This window comes from Anguilla rostrata, chromosome 1 (genome assembly GCF_018555375.3).
Source record: "Anguilla rostrata isolate EN2019 chromosome 1, ASM1855537v3, whole genome shotgun sequence".
Classification (NCBI taxonomy): domain Eukaryota; kingdom Metazoa; phylum Chordata; class Actinopteri; order Anguilliformes; family Anguillidae; genus Anguilla; species Anguilla rostrata.
This window is the reverse complement of record NC_057933.1, coordinates 77,728,153-77,745,666: the sequence shown is the minus strand read 5'-3', so window position 1 is coordinate 77,745,666 and position 17,514 is coordinate 77,728,153. Positions and strand designations below refer to the sequence as shown.

Genomic DNA, 17,514 nt, shown 5'->3' with positions numbered 1-17,514 from the left:
AATAAGGAGATTTCTGTCACTCAGGTTACTGCAACACACCTGTCCCATGCATAGCTTATTGAAAGCTTCAAAATTCAATGGAGCACGTAGCTCCTTGTGCCATTATAACAACACTAAAATTATTTTATGGCTTATTATTTGCCTTGCTGGATCTCTTCCGGAAGAAGATGGATTGGATCATGTAAACTGAAAACCTAGTTTATCTCTTTGGAGGAATCACACCCCACCCCCCCCCCCACCCCCCCACTGCTTTAGCATTGCTGATAATTACCCCCCCACCCCCCCAAAAAAACAAAACATTTTTTCCTTAAGTTTTTCATACGACCTGAACTGTATCATTCCACTTTTCCTCATTCCTCTCAAAATATTTCGTTAAACCTTACTATCCACTGTCATTTGTAACAACGCGCACATAAGCTAATGCATTACACGAACACTTCTTAAAAGTTTCGCTTTTTTGACAAGAAACGTCGAACTAAATAATGGATTAATTTCGTTTATCACAAATTTGAGCCAATATGTCGAACTGACAAAGTCACGGAGAACAGTTTCCAACTTTTCAGGCGTCCTAAACTCAGGAAAGAAATTCCGCATATCAACAGAAGACGATAGGTGGGAAAACAATGTACAACGCCCCGTTGGGGTGAAAGCTGCAGCGTGATTGGTAAAAAGCACGTCAATCGAAACGCCGACCGTAGTTACACACCGCCGAGGCAGTCCGTGACTGTACTCGGAGGTAAAATGGCGCTGACTACTCAAGGAACAAAGAAGAAAGTTTGCTATTATTATGATGGTAAGATTGGAGCAAAGCGTGTTGTTATTTTAAAGCTGCATATGTGAACGTGCATGATGAAATGTTTTGTATTCGGGGCAAAATGGTCAAAAACTTTATGATTGCTTATTTTAAATCCACCGAGCGGACTGCTAGCGTTGCTAGATAGCTTAACATTTAAAACCATGCAGCATCCTTTGGCTTGCACACTAACCAAGCCGGTTGGTAAACTGCTGGTGTGTTGCTAAGAGTTTATTAGACTCGGACATCCGATGAGATGGCTAACCAGCTAAAGACAATTTCTTGAGTTTTATTCGTAAATAGTTTGTTTGTTAACATGTCTCTCTGTATAATCCATTATAATTGCACGCTAGCCAGTTAGCACATTACGCAGGGCAGCTAGCTAGAGGTATATAGCCAGCTGCTTAACATCACTAGTTATCGATCAGACGTTAACTACTTGCTAGCTAGTCTAAATTTATTGACAGACTGTGTTTATTGTTGCGTTATAAACGTAACTGCACGACTCCATCCGTGGGTGATGACACCGTATGTGAAACCGACTCCAGTTTCAAGAACAGCCGCGTAGTTCGCGGTAAATGCAGGCAACTAACTTAAACCGGATATATAGTTTCAAGTTGTTAGCATTAGACGGCTAGCTAACCAATTCATTCAAATCGAGCAATAGACAAGGCGTCAGTCCACGGTGCACCGGAGATCTTGCTGAATAAGTGGCGTCGAATTGGCTTTGTTATTTCTAGTAGTAGACGAGTAAACGTTACGCACGATGGCTGCAACTACATCAATCGGTGTGGGAAACGCATCACCACTTTGAAGTAGTCGATCGGGTTTGTTGCCGTGTGCGGTCGCAGTTCTGCAATTTAGGCCCATCGTCACCTGAAAACTGTATGTAAGAATTCGGCAAATAACCAGCCAGACGAGACTGTTTAGCTCAGCAAATTATCTTATGCGTGCCATTAAATGCATACATAAGTAGCCAGGGGCACTTGGCTGTGATACTGCGAACTGAACATCTAGTGTTACTCTTTTGCCGGGCTTACGCTACTTTGATTTTACACGGACGTTGTAATACTAAGTATGAAGTTAGCAGGGTAGTTGGTGACGAGTGGTTAACTGCGGTACTACTAGCCTAGTTTCCTTAAATGACATCACATCGTGTACCCACGTCCCGGCGTCGCCCTACATTGGATTTGAACGGATTTCCCCACATATCGGTACATCATGTACGACTCCCGTCTACACTTTTAAAGACATCACCTGATATCCCCACGAATGCCTGTGCGTATAAATAAAATAGAATGTGCATATTAAGTGCTTTCCAGAGCAGTGGATCGCAGTATATTCGCAGTGTCTCTAAGATCGTGTGATTGCACTGGGATTGAATGATAGTTTTTCCATTTCGTTTATAAAAGCATATATTTAGTAGCCAGGTAAATTTAATTGAGGCCGAGTGAAAGCATTCTAACGGGTCTGTGTTTGTTGGGGAGGTGAAAGAGTGTATGAACTGTGCTTGTAATGCAGTTGCAGTACTGGGAATCCATTTTAGGCGTTGTTTTGAAAACTTGGCTAAAAAAATCACTGTGGAAGACATGTCCACCAAGACATTTTGTGTGCAAATAAACTGCATTGATCATGGTTAATGTAGCTTGCCTTTATGCATATTAATTTAAGTGCATATTTATTTTAATTAACAAGCAATGTACTGCATCCTTGTGCTTTTGTGTCTGTTTACTGCTGTCTGATGCTTTTATCCTGAGTGACGAATTCAGAATTCCACCTCACCATAGTGAAGTTCCACATGCTTGGGTATTGTGGAACCTGTGTGGTGTGAATTCATTGGCTGCTAGTGTTGCCCGGGGTGACAGGATTAAAATGGGAAGGATTGGCCCTGTCCGTTTGCCTGACTTCCGGATTGGTTGGTGCTCCTGCACTCTGACTGCACATGAAGTGTGCCACTGTAACGCAGTGACTGTGGCAGCTCTGCTGATGGGCTCCATAAACTTGAGAAGGGGCCCCATAGGCCAGAGGAGGGGCCCCATAGGCCAGATAAAGGGCCCCATAGGCTAGAGAAGGGGCTCCATAGGCCACAGAAGGGGCTCCATAGGCCACAGAAGGGGCTCCATAGGCCACAGAAGGGGCTCCATAGACCAGAGAAGGGGCCCCATAGGCCAGAGAATGGGCCCCATAGGCTAGAGAAGGGGCTCCATAGGCTAGAGAAGGGTTTCCATAAGCCCCAGAAAAGGGTTTCCATAAGCCCCAGAGAAGGGTTTCCATAAGCCCCAGAGAAGGGTTTCCATAAGCCCCAGAGAAGGGGTTCCATAGGCCAGAGAAGGGGCCCCATAAGCCCCAGAGAAGGGGTTCCATAGGCCATAGAAGAGACTCCATAAGCCGCGTTTCCACCGCAGGAACTATACCCCGGAACTAGGAACCTTTTGAGGAACTCAGTGCGTTTCCACCGCAGGAACTAGGGTCTAAATTTAGTTCTGGGGGCTTTGTTTTACCCCCCAAAACGTTCCTGCTCGGGGGGTAGTACTTTCCGAAAGTACAGGAACCTTTTGGGTGGAGCTTGCAGCGCTGAACATTTCTGATTGGTCGAGTACTCGCAGCACTTGTGTTGTATTTATTTTCCGCCATTACCCGCCATGTTTGAAAATATGCCGGCGCAACCCGATTTATTTTCATAATAACTTCAAATCAAACTTGTATGTTATGCGGCGCAGTAGCCTAGTTTTGGTTATAGCCTGCCAACGTCTTGGAATTATAACGTGTGCTCTTCTGTTCTTTTCTTGCTTTAGTATTCGTTTTATAAAATGGTAAGCATTCGTGCTGGGACAGCATATTACGTACTAAAACATTCAAACGGATTAATTCGGTTGCTGAATATTTTCTTCCGGATTTTCTTTGTTAGCCCATTGTAATTGAATCAAAACGTTTGATACAGTTATGTGAGGTATGCGGTAGTTCTGCGTAATTCACATTGGTGATACAGTAAAAGCAAACTGGAAATCACCTTCCGCACTTTTTGTCATGGTAAAATAACAGGTTAATTCTAGTAATAGTACCTTTAGCTTTTTCAGACTGCCGTAATTTTACTCTGCCATTCTTCAATTTCACAAAAAGACCAGGAAGACTATGGACTAATTTATGGTGCATGGTTCGCATCTGGAGGGCACACTTCGCTGCTCGGCTAGCAGTAACTCCGAAGGAAAACAAACGGTGGCTGTACCACTACTAATTTAAAATTTCACGCAAGTCCGAGTTTTCGTTCTATTCTTGTCATTTTGCGATTAGCCTATATAGAATTGACGATGAGAAAGTAATCAAACAGCAAATTGTTTACAACGTGTGCATGTTTTCTGCTGTTGTTGCCAGTTATATTGGAAATGTGAATGCATTCTGTCGCTTCGGATGTCAAAACATGAAAGCGAATGTTCGCATGAAAATATAATGAATGTGTTTGAGAGGATATATAAAACAGTTACAATCTGACTATTGGTCTGTTATATCCTATTTGTTGCATAACGGTCCAAGTTCAACTACCAACGACAGTTTTGCTTGACAACGGTAAAATATGCCCAAACGGCTGCAGAAGAATATTTCAATTCCATGTGATTAAATCGATAAAAATCAATAAATACAAAAGTAACCATATATAGTCATTGTTGGCAACCCGTTGTATATAAGTGGAATAAACCCCTCCGGGCTGTCCCGGTTATTAGAAAATAATGTAGGCTACTTCGGTGGTAGTATGGGGTTACAGAAAAAATCATATGACAGATGGACCGACGACAACGTCGCTTTTCCATACGTCAGTGGGCTAATTTGCCTAATCTTCGCGGGACTTTAGACCCCGGTGGAAACGCAGACAGCCATTGGCTGAAGGAACCTTTTAGTTCCTGGTAAAGCAGTTCCTGGGACTGAAAGTTCCGGGTAATTTTGGTGGAAACGCGGCTATAGTAACTGCTCCTAAGTAACTAGGATGGGTCAAATGTAGAGGACAAATTACCCCGTGGGGCTCAATAAAAAGTATATCTTATCTTATCTATAGGCCATAGAAGGGGCCCCATAGGCCAGAGACAGGGCTCCATAGGCCAGAGAAGGGGCCCCATAAACCAAAGAAGGGGCTCCATAGGCCAGAGAAGGGGCTGCTGGTAGTGCATGCTTCGTAGGAGAGCTTCCCTGCACTATTCTAAATGCATTCTCAATAATATAAGAAATATAGTGCTAAGCGCTTGTCCTTAAGACCTTCATAGTTGCATCACACTAGACTGGTCACGGAGCATGACACTAATCTATAAAAGCGACAGTACTTAAGTCGCGACTTTTAGATGGTGAGATTTTCGGTATTCATAAATCATATTGTAGTAGCAAGCGGTGAACATGAATGAGCAGTATTGAACAATATCCCTGCCATAGATTAGCATCCTGCCTCTTGCCCAAAGCTTGCTGGGATAGGCTCCAGCGACCTTGACCAGGAATAAGCAGATATAAATAATGGAAGGATGGATATATCACATTAAAATCAAAGGTTTAACATTTTTGACGCGACTCCCAAGATCTTGGATACTGTACATATTTAAAGGTAGGTTAATAGCTGATCTGCTTATGGTTCCTTTTTAGGGGTAGGGGAGTGAACACTTGCCTCATTTGCATATTGACTTTTATTGGTCGGCACTAATGTGTCATCAACCCCCCCACCCCCTCTGTCTCTGTCTATTCCTAGGTGATGTTGGGAACTACTATTATGGCCAAGGCCATCCAATGAAGCCGCACCGAATCCGGATGACCCACAACCTCCTGCTGAACTATGGGCTGTACCGCAAGATGGAGATATACGTACGTTACCGTGCGTTGCATCGCTGCCATTTTGGCCGACACTCTTACCTAGCGTGACCTGCACAACTCTGGGTTCCGACACAGTCTCAGTCCATAGGACTGGAGACTTGCTCAAAACAAGTCAGATTAAGCACCTTAAGCTCAAGGGTGCCACAGCAGTGTCCTAACTGGGAATCAAACCTGCAACCTTTCGGTTTCAAGCCTGGTTTTTCCACCCATTAATGCTGCACTACTAACCCCCCCCCCTCGGTGTCAGTACAAACGCACGCTTACTTACGCAGATTTCTCTTACCGGGTCCCGACAGTACCGTTGTGAGTATTTCTGCAGTTTGTGCGCGGCGACGAGCTTTTCAGAAAGGTGTGAAGAGCTTGGCCTGTGTTTCGACAAGTTTTCTGCCGCTGGTGGGATTTGCGAACCCCATGTCTACTTTGAATTTTATTTTTAAGCAGAGCAACAACAAAAAACAAGACATAGCCAGTTGATGAACTTGCCGCTGTATGTTTTTTTCTGCATTTTTTTAGTTGGACAAAAAGTTGTTTAAAGCTTCCCTGACTGGAAAATAGTTTTGGTGTGGTTGCACGACCGCCTCTTTCATTAACTACAGCTGGAGCATTGGGATTTGTAGTCCTGCAGCCCTCGTCCTGGTGCTCTCACTCTTATCGTAAACACGGCAGCTGTTTCCTCATTATTTTTGCTCTCTGATTAAGCAGTCGCAGTGACAAAATGGTCCAATTACTGATTACATATGACTGCACGAAATGCTTTTCTTTGATGACTGAAAAAATGGCAAAAATAAATTTGCGAGTTATCTTATGTGGAAAAGGCCAGAACTAGCTTACGGAGGTTTAGTGTTTACATCTAGGGAAGAATTGCCTAGATTGAAACTGTGGGACATGAATATGAATGAGTTTTTGTGCTTCTCTCTCTAAGTCTGAATTTGTGTGCCAAAGGTATTGGTTGCTTATTTGTTGTTCATATTGATCTAAACGTCTCCACATGCATTTTATATTTCTATCGTTTTATTCTTGGTTTTGTGTTTTTTCTCTGTATATCTATGCATTTGACCTGTTTTATATTTTCGTAAAGCGGGCTTGGGTCTGAGAGAGGTGCTTTATGTATAATACTAACTATTCTTATCATTATTATTGTTATTATATTGCTCTGATTGGCTTGTCACTACCTGTACATCGCCCCATTGCTAGAGATGAGTTTGCACTGTGCGGCACTCTTTGCTTAAGTAAATGCTGTTGTACGATGTGACTGTTTGAATTTTCCTAACCTGGCCTCAGGCAGCCAAGTGTTTTTTGATTGGACGACTGGACAGGGTAAGATTTTGTTGATTGGCCGCTCTTAATTTCGCCCGTCCCCCATCCCTCAGCGACCTCACAAGGCCAACGCGGAGGAGATGACCAAATACCACAGCGACGACTACATCAAGTTCCTGCGCTCCATTCGCCCGGACAACATGTCAGAGTACAGCAAACAGATGCAGAGATGTGAGTGTGTCAGCATGATGCCGTCCCCTGAATTTAGTACAGGATAGTCCGATTATAGGATTAGCATGATGACTGAATTTAGTACAGGGATTAGTACAGCACACTGAATTTAGTACAGGGATTAGTACAGCATGACTGAATTTAGTTCAGGGATGAGTACAGCACACTGAATTTAGTACAGCGGTTAGTACAGCAATTTATCAGAGTGAAACAGATGCAGAGATGAGTTGTCAGCATGACCCCGTGCACTGAATTTAGTTCAGGGATGAGTACAGCACACTGAATTTAGTACAGTGATTAGTACAACATGACTGAATTTAGTTCAGGGATGTGTAAAGCACACTGAATATAGTACATGTATTAGTACAGCAAACAGATGCAGAGATGTGAGTGTGTCAGCATGATGCCGTGCACTGAATTTAGTACAGGGATTAGTACAGCACACTGAATTTAGTACAGGGATTAGTACAGCATGACTGAATTTAGTACAGGGATTAGTACAGCAAACAGATGCAGATATGTATGTCAACAGGATGCAGTGCACTGAATTTAGTACATGGATTAGTACAGCACACTGAATTTAGTAGAGCGATTAGTACAGCAAACAGATGCAGAGATATGAGTATGTCAGCAGGCCCTTAATGTGATGTACTTGTGTAGTTGTTGGCTCGCTAACTGATTTTAACGTCTGGTGCAGTTAACGTGGGTGAGGACTGTCCAGTGTTCGACGGCTTGTTCGAGTTCTGCCAGCTTTCCACGGGAGGCTCTGTGGGTAAGTGTGTGCGTCCGTCGGTGCACGCAAAGGGTTAAGTTACGCACGCGCCGAAATCTCGTCTGTAATTTTGAAACGGCGTTAGAAGTCAGGGTGGGGTCCAAAGCGGGGGACTTAGTGAGGTAATACGTGCTCTGTGCTTCTGTGGAAGTAATTCCACAGGATTTGAGTTGATCTGCAGTAGGTGGGTTTTAATGCCATTTTGTCTTGTGGTGTTCTCCCCCTCTGTTTTTTTCCTCTCCTTCTCTCACGGTCTTTCTCTCTCTCCCTCCCTCCTTCCTCCCACTCTTCCCCTCTCTGTCCCTTCTTCCCTCTCTCGCTAATTCGCTCTTTACTTTTTCTCTGCTTCCCTCTCCTTCATTCCATCTCTCTCCCTCCTTTCTCCTACTCTTTCCCTCTCTCTTCCTTCTTCCCTCTGTCTCTCTCTCTCGCTTGCTCACTCGCTCTCTCTCTCTCTCTGTATCTCTCTCTCTCTCTCTCTCGCTCGCTCGCTCCAGCCGGAGCCGTGAAGCTGAACAAGCAGCAGACGGACATCGCCATCAACTGGGCCGGAGGGCTTCACCACGCCAAGAAGTCCGAGGCGTCGGGGTTCTGCTACGTCAACGACATCGTGCTGGCCATCCTGGAGCTCCTCAAGTAGGCTGCACTCCTGTCTGTCGCCTCTGTCACGCCTCTATCCCACCCGGGCCTCATTAGTATCCCGCTCGTATCTTTAACACTGTAAGGTGTGAGATCACAGATACGTGATTAGAATGCTCTTAACTGAACATTCTAATGCTGATGTCACAATCACTACTGGTGACTGAAAGCAACAGAGTTCTAGAACACTGAGAATTTTGAAAAAACCTTCCAAACAAAATCTTCTCTTTAAAGGGTTGAAGACCCAGTGCAGCTGTCTGACAGTAGTACATGTAGTGTCACACTTTCAATTTATTACAGGAAAATACGAATTCATGGTTGTAAAGTAATGTCATTTTCCATTTCCCATTCTGGCACTGCCTGTTCGCTTTTGATTGGCAGACCTCAAAGGGATGCATCCCTGGTTGGTTAAAATACCAAATGTAAATTCCCATGTTACGTTCCTATGCAGGTTTGTCTCCAAAAGAGCAATACCATCCTCCTGTTGTCGGCTGTATAATGTCTGATTTACACTGGTGTATCACTGGTACGCTGGTATTAAAGCAGTAGTGCCTGGTGTAAATTATGTGGTAGATCTTTTGTTCTTCAGAATAACAAAAAAAAAAAATTTAAAAAGAAAGGACAAAAAAAAGCTGAAGACAGGCTTGTAACACCAGCTTGTTATCCCCACAGATACCACCAGAGGGTGCTGTACATAGACATTGACATTCACCATGGCGACGGAGTGGAGGAAGCCTTCTACACCACTGACCGGGTCATGACCGTGTCCTTCCACAAGTACGGAGAGTACTTCCCCGGCACCGGAGACCTCAGGGTGAGTCTGTGATGTCATCACTGGTGGACGGGCAGAACTGTGCTGCGGTGGCTGGGTTGAGGTGGGAGGGCCTTGCAGCGAACTTGTTCTCGATAGCGTGTTGCAGGGATGGCGTCTGTGTAGGCCAACCCAGACGTTTCTTTCGCCATGGGTTCCCTCGGTAGATTTCCTGTGCTTTTTTCCCACAGCCGATTTTGTTTTCTGTTGAAAATAAGGTCTGTGGTGAACTAAAGCCTAAGAGGGTTTCGAATTTTGTTCTACAAGATAGGAATATCTCGCTGAAGTATGTACTTTTAAATGTGGAAGTTCATTGAAACGCCGTTCTTTATGCTTTGGTAATGCAAATTGACGGTTGGATGCCTGAGCCTATATGCTCTGATTTCTTGATACGGTATTGGGCGAGGGATACTACGCAGTGTACCCTCAGACGGCCGATGCGAGTCTTATGAAGCATATTAACCTGAGTGTGGTGTTGTCATAATGCTGATTTGTTGTATGTGTGAATGCTGTTTGTGTTGTCGCTCTGATTTGTTGTAAGCGTATATAATGGTGTGTGTGTGTGTGTGTAACGATGTGTGTGTATGCGTATATAATGCTGTGTGTGTGTGTTGTAGATCATGGCGAAGGTGACGGAGATGTACCTGTGTGTGTGTGTGTGTATGTAACGCTGTGTGTGTGTGTGTATGTAACGCTCTGTGTGTGTGTGTGTATGTAACGCTCTGTGTGTGTGTGTGTGTGCACGTATAACACTGTGTGTGTATGTAACGCTGTGTGTGTGTATGTAACGCTGTGTGTGTGTGTGTATGTAACGCTGTGTGTGTGTGTGTGTATATAACGCTGTGTGTGTGTGCGCGCGCGTGTATATATAACGCTGTGTCTCTGTGTATGCGTATATAACGCTGTGTGTGTGTGTGTGTGTGTGTATGCGTATATAACGCTGTGTGTGTGTGTGTGTGTGCGTGTATAACGCTGTGTGTGTGTGTGTGTGTGTGTGTAATAACGCTGCGTGCCTGTGTTGCAGATCATGGCGAAGGTGATGGAGATGTACCGGTGTGTGTGTGTGTGTGTGTGTGTGTGTGTGTGTTGCAGATCATGGCGAAGGTGATGGAGATGTACCGGTGTGTGTGTGTGTGGTGGTTGCGTGCGTGATACTCTGTGTGGTGGTCGGCGCGTGTAACCTGCGTGCCTAGGTGTGTGCAGGTCATGGCGAAGTTGGATGTCTGTGTGTGTGTGTGTAACGCCGCCTGTGCGACATGGCATGAGATCGGTGTGTATGTTGTGCTATAGGGGTCTGTGTGCATCATGGCGAAGTGTGAGATGTACGGTGTTGTGTGTGTGTTGTAGTTACCGCGTGTCTGTGTGAGACATGGGAAGTGTGAGAGTAGTGTGTTTGGTTAACCTGTGTGTGTGGTTGGTTGAGACATGAGTGGGAGAGACGGTTTGGGTGTGTGATATATGGTTGTGTTGTGGTTTGTCAGAGGGAGAGATCCGTGTGTGGGGTGTTATACGTGTTGTGGTGCGATTGCGAGGAGGATGTCTGTTGTTGTTGGTGTTGTGTGAATAACTGTTTGTGTTTGCAGACAGCAGGGTGGAGATGTACGCTGCGGGCTGAGGCGCTGATCTGTCGAGATCGTCGCTACTCACTCAGTGATGGTCGCCACGGAGATGTTCTGTGTGTGTTCATTACAGCCTATGCTAAATATTTCATGCCAAGTATTTTCTGTGTGTGTTACAGGCCACACTAAGGTGTTTTCTGCATGTGTGTATGTGTGTGTATTACAGGCCACACTAAGGTGTTTTCTGCATGTGCGTATGTGTGTGTGTATTACAGGCCACACTAAGGTGTTTTCTCCATGTGTGTATGTGTGTGTGTTACAGGCCACACTAAGGTGTTTTCTGCATGTGTGTATGTGTGTGTGTTACAGGACACGCTAAGTGCGTAGAGTACATGAAGAGCTTTAACCTGCCGCTGCTGATGCTGGGTGGTGGGGGCTACACCATCCGAAACGTGGCTCGCTGCTGGACCTACGAGACCGCCGTCGCCCTGGACAGCTCCATCCCCAACGGTACAGCGGTGTGCGTGTGTGCGTGTGCGTGTGCGTGCGTGCGTACAGAAAAAAAAGAAGAAAGTTTTTTAAAAGGGATTAAAAAGTAAAAGTTGAATACGGTACTGGTATTGTCTGGTAAATAATTCCTCAGTCTGCTTGGGGCCTGGATAGAGAAGGCTAGATCACCCTTTGCTTTTATTCGCGTAGTGGGGACTCAAATGAAACCGTTTTCTGAAGATCTGAGGACCCGTTTTTGCCAGTAAGGTATGAGGGGCTAGTTTGTTACCTGATGCTCCCGTGGTAAGTTCCTGTCGGACAGGAAGTGTGTAACAGGTAGACTTCCTGCATGGCTTAGCGCCGTTTTTTGCTTCCTGTCCTTCAGAGCTCCCGTACAACGACTACTTTGAGTACTTTGGACCCGACTTCAAACTGCACATCAGCCCTTCCAACATGACCAACCAGAACACAAACGACTACCTGGAGAAGATCAAGTGAGTGACTCTTTTGGCCCTTCCTGTGGCCTGGGGTCTCAGGGGTCTGGGATTTGGGTGGTTTGGTACGGTTCTCAAAATCGGTTCTGGGTGACCCCTTTTTTGGCTGGTTTTTGTGAAAACCTAAGTTAGCGTTCTAGAACTCCATTGCTCTCAATCGCCGGGAGTGATTGTGACATCAGCATCGGAATGTTCAGTGAAGAACATTCTGATCACACGTTCGTGATCTCACACCGTAAAGGGTTAAAGTCACTTCCTGTTCTTTCGAGATGTTTCCCTGAAACTTCTTAAAAATAGATTTTGTCGCGGCGGCCCGACCTAGACGGTTTCCGGAAGTTTCGATCTCACTCAATTCACCAGTCAGTTAATCATTTTTTTTTTAAAAAAAAAAGGAAAATCCTCTTTTTAAAGCAGTCATTCGCCACATTAGGGAAAATTGCATCAGTGTCTGACTGATGAGAACATCGGGGGTATTTATCCTCCGTGACAGGCGTGGCTGTGTCAGACGTAATGTGCCCTCAGGCAGCCGATCTCTCTGCAGAGAGACAGTAGCGGACGTTAGAGTGTGTAATTAAGAAGAACTGGCCTGCTTAAGGACCCCCCCCCCCCCCAGGACAGATTATCAGAACCCCCCCGGGGGTCCTGCCAGCCACCAGAAGCGCTGCCTGATCTTGTTGTCATGGCGATCGGCCCTGTGTTGCAGTACGAGGCACGATGGTGGCTGATTTTTTGTGACCCGTTTTTAATATAGAGGACGGCTTTTCTGTGACCCCACCCCCACCCCAAAACATAGCCCTGCTGAAACATGGATGCGATGTGTAGCTTCTTTAAAAAAAATAATACATTTTAAAAACCATGGACAGAAGGACTGCATCTGTAGTGTACCTAATGATACACTTGCCGCCAATGAAGCATTTGATTTGACTGGTGTATTATGTGGAAAGTGTAAAATATTCAGTATCTCTCCCCGCCCCCCCCTCTCCCCGCCCTCATCTTAACCCTTCTCATGACCCACAAGTGTGTCCTGATCCACAGCCCTGGTGTAAACGCTTCTTGGGCCGTGATTGGGCGGGGGGTAAATTCTGATAGGATATTGCGCTGTTGCCATGGCAGCCAAATGATGTCAGATCGGTGCAGGAAGCAGCTTGTCGGGGCCTGGTTGTAGTACCCCTTTTTCCACCTACGGGCAGGAAGAAGGGGTACGACAAAAGCTGTCTGCTGTATGTTGTGTGTGTGTGTGTGTGTGTGTGTATATTTATATATGTATTTGTGTGCGTGTGTGTGTGTGTGTGTTTGTGTGTGTGTGTATATTGATATATGTATTTGTGTGCGCGTGTGTGTGTGTGTGTGTGTGTGTGTGTGTGTGTATATTGATATATATGTATTTGTGTGCGCGTGTGTGTGTGTGTGTGTGTGTGTGTGTGTGTGTTTGTGTGTGTGTGTATATTGATATATGTATTTGTGTGCGCGTGTGTGTGTGCGCAGGCAGCGTCTGTTTGAGAACCTGCGCATGCTGCCTCACGCCCCGGGCGTCCAGATGCAGACCATCCCGGAGGACGCCGTGCAGGACGACAGCGCCGACGAGGAAGAGGAGGAGGACCCCGACAAGCGCATCTCCAGTAAGGCCCCGCCCCTCTCTGCCCTGCCCCGCCCCTAACCCTCCCCCCCTCTATCCAACCCCGCCCACCCCTAACCCTCCCCCTCTCTGCCCTGCCTCGCCCCTCTCTACCCTTCTCCGCCCCTAACCCTCCCCCCTCTACCCTGCTCCGCCTCTGTTCTCTCTATAGTCCCTCTGGTTTTTCTTTCTGTCTGTCACTATCTTCTTTCTTTCTTCTCTTCTACTCCCTTTTCTCTCCATCTCTCTCTCCATCTTTCTGTCTTTCGTCCTCTCTTTCTCTCATCACTCTTCGTCACTACGAGTTTTTTTTTCTTTTTCTTGACCTCATCCCTCTCAAACCTCCTTCACGCTCTTCCTCCATCTCCTCCTCTCTAATGCACCTTTATCCTCTTCCTCCCTTCCCTGTCTCCCATCTCTCCATCTCCTTCCCTTCTCCAGTCTCATCTACAGAGTGATTGTGTGTCCGTGCTTGAGCGTGTGTGTGTGTGTATGTGTGTGAGTGTGCATGCACGTGCGGATACACACGTGCGCAGCGTGATGAGACCTGTTGCGTGTCGCCCCCTGCAGTCCGCGCCTACGATAAACGGATCGTGTGTGTGCTGTATGTGCATGCGTGTGTATACGTTTGTGTGCGTGTGTATGTGTGTGTGTACGTTTGTGTGCGTGTGTATGTGTGTGTGTGCGTTTGTGTGCGTGTGTATGTGCATGCCTGTGCATGTGTATTTGTGTGCGCGTGTCCCCATGAGCAGTGTGATGAGACCTGTTGCGTGTCGCCCCCTGCAGTCCGCGCCCACGATAAGCGCATCGCGTGCGATGAGGAGTTCTCGGACTCCGAGGACGAGGGCCAGGGGGGCCGCCGAAACACCGCCAACTTCAAGAAGGCCAAGCGAGCCAAGACGGAGGAGGAGAAGGAGGCGGAGGAGAAGAAAGGTACACGAGCAGGACGGTGCCCCCCCAATGGGACCGTACCCCCCGAGCGAGATGGTGCCCCCCAAGTGGGACCGTACCCACCAAGTGGGACTGTTCCCCCCAAACGGGACGGTTCCACCCGAGAGGGACGGTTCCACCCGAACAGGACTGTTCCCCCCAAATGGGACGGTTCTCCCCTGAGCGGGACTGGACCCCCCGAGCGGGATGGTTCCCCTCTGGACCCAGTCGATGCACCCCAGCTCTGTCTGATCTTAGCATGAACCCTGGTGTGCAGTTGGGACCTCCCCTGGAATTAGAATTGGGGCTTAAATTAAAGAAATCCACAGTCCTCAATTAATATTTTGGGTGACTAAACTAGTAAGCTACCTCCTCCGCGACTTCAATCACGCACTGTCGCTGAAAAGTCGTGGAAAATTCTCCAGATATATAACAGATAAAGCTTACTTTTTATTTTATGTATTGCGCAACAAAATTGGTGCATATTTGTTGCTGACACTAGAGTAGTGTCATTGACTGGAATCTGACTGTGTGTTCTGACATTCTGAACTCATTTTCAACCTTATATGCCCATGCTTAATGACCAAATAAATTACTGGACAATTTATTTGACTGGTATTCAGTTCTGAGGAGCAAGCAGTTTGTAAAAGACCCAAAATCTTTTGAAATGTGTCGTCAAATAATCCGTTCCCCTGTTTTTGTGTTTTTCCTGTTTAATAGAAGTAAAAGAAGAAGAGAAGCCCCCCGCAGAAGAAAAAATGGACACGAAGGGGTGAGCACAGGGGTTGCACGTTCAAATCCTGATTTGGGGCATTGCCATTGTGCCTTTGAACAGGGTATCTATCTTGAGTCTCTTCAGTAAACAGACCGCACAGTGTAAAACTGAAAGCTCGGGATGAGACAGACTCGATATATATAATCATGTGCAGCTCTCAGAATGAAAGTGAGAAAGCTGATCCCTTCCTTTCTGTTCAGGAGGATGAATCGCACCGCGCTCTTGTGCGACTCTGTGCTTATGAAGGGACTTTTCCTTCAGAGTTCTGAGTTCTGAGTGCGGCTGTGCCTCTTATTTAACGTTGCACCGCCACGGCGGATGCGTAGCGATGCTATTTTACCGCTCGCCTCACTACTGGCCGCTCCCCTTTCGCCGGGGCAACGTAGCGTGGCGGGGCGTGGCGATGCGACTCGCCCCCGGGGGTTCGGCGAGAGAGGGAACCGGGCCGTGCGCTGGAGTTTGTATGAACTCGGCTGACCCCCGCCTCCCCCACCCCCCGGCGGGGACGCTGGGTTTGGGTCGGGTCCGGCCGGAATCATAAGCAAACTCTGTGAATATTTCAGTCTCGCGTGGGGGGGGTCAGTGCACTGGGGCAGGGTGTTTCAGCGCCCTCACCGCTTGCAGGGAGGCCACGCGTTAAAATGGTAAACGTCGCAGAAGGACCAGACTCGCTCGTTCGGCCTGGCCTGGCTCTGCGCGTGGACGCCTGCGCGAGCGCACGGTCGCTGTCCGGCTTGCGGGTCACGCCGGCGGATGAAAGGTGGTGTTTACGGAAGCTTGAACGTGGTGACCAAAGTGTTTCACGGCTCATTTTGTTTTCTGTTTTTTGAACAGGCCTAAAGAAGAGTTGAAAACGACGCCATGAGCGGGAACACAGCTGCGCATGATTTTTTACTGAAATGTCGGACCCTGCCGGTCACTATAGCGCTGCTGCCAAACTTGGGTCCCTCCCCCCGCTTCCCCTGGTGACATAATTCTTTTTCAAATTCAGTTTTTTCATTGGCTCTGACTGCGCTAGAAACCCTCTCCCTGCTAACGGCAGTCAAGATTTATTTTTCATTTGGTCTCCCCTACACTCTCGAAGCCTTGGGTATATTTTTTCTTTCTTCTGCTAAGACCTGACGTTTAAAAGAACATTTGTGATGTCACAAGCATTTTTGTGATGTCGCAGTAATGTTGTTTTGATGCCAGAAGTATTTTTGTGATGTCACAATAACATTGTTGTGATGTCACAAGAACATGACCGTGTTACAAAGACCCTAACATGCAGCTCCCAGAGAAGGCTGTCCTAATTTATTTTATTTTTTTCCCCAGGAGTTGTATGTCTTTCCAGGTTTTTGTTTGGATTTAAATAGTAATTTAAATCATGGATGTTTTGGCATTTGTTGGAATGTCTACTCTCTTGCGCTGTCTTTACTCTGTGTGTGTGTGTGTGTGTGTGTGTGTGTGTGTGCGCGCATGCGTGCGTGGGCATGTGTGGGCATGTGTGTGCACGTGCATATGTGGGCATGTGCATGTGTGGGCGTGTGTGTGTGCGTGCGTGCGTGTCTTCTCCTGCAGTGATGCCTAGGATAGCAGGCTTGCTGTCTATGCTCTGCTCTCTTCAATGGCTCTATTTTTTAAATTTAAGTGTTCTTTTTTTATATGATGATAGTCTTGGTTTTTAAGCTTCCCTCCTAGCAAAGGGGGGGGGGTCGGTCCGCAGGGCTGAATTAACCTTCAGATGGTCTCAGTTTTTTCACCAGATTCTCTGGTGCATCGGTTTTCCTGTTCACCAGACGTGGTGACGCCTCCCAAGAAATCTAAAGGACTGTGACACTTTATGGAAGTTCTGGAAGTTCCGTGGTTGTGAAAATGCCAGTTTGTAATGGATTTTCGTGAAGAAAAAGAAATTTAATAAATAAAAGCGTAAGGTTTGTTTTGTCCTTTGCTGTGTCTTTTGGAGTCTCTTCTTGTCTGACGTTGCTTCGTTCAGCAGTCTGCTGCCAACAGCTGATCCTGGATCAGTTTGCCCCCAGATCTAACCTGGATAAGTATGTGGAAGGAAAGAAGAAGATATACTTTATTGAACCCTTGTGGGGTAATTTGTCCTCTGCATTTGACCCATCCTTAGTTACCTAGGAGCAGTGGGCAGCTGCCTCGCTTGTGCTGCGCCCGGGGACCAACTCCAGTTCTGAGGCAAGTGCCTTGGTGCCTTGGAACATGCAAACTCCACACAGAAGGGCCCCAAGCCGAGATTCGAACCCACGACCTTGCTGTTAGGCGACAGTGCTAACCACTATGCCATCGTGCCTGCCCGAAAGG

At 46.7% G+C, this 17,514-nt stretch overlaps 1 protein-coding gene across 1 annotated transcript; it reads left to right on the top strand.

Moving 5' to 3' along the window:
- Window positions 1-639: 639 nt before the first annotated feature.
- On the top strand, window positions 640-17,135 carry LOC135247508 (histone deacetylase 1-like). The gene is made up of 13 exons (XM_064321073.1): window positions 640-793; window positions 5,517-5,629; window positions 7,009-7,126; window positions 7,824-7,898; window positions 8,396-8,534; window positions 9,210-9,351; window positions 10,932-10,947; window positions 11,241-11,417; window positions 11,782-11,890; window positions 13,376-13,509; window positions 14,292-14,438; window positions 15,156-15,207; window positions 16,045-17,135. The coding sequence occupies exons 1-13, from the start codon at window positions 742-744 to the stop codon at window positions 16,073-16,075; spliced, it is 1,305 nt and encodes a 434-aa protein (XP_064177143.1). The 5' UTR covers window positions 640-741; the 3' UTR covers window positions 16,076-17,135.
- Window positions 17,136-17,514: the final 379 nt, after the last annotated feature.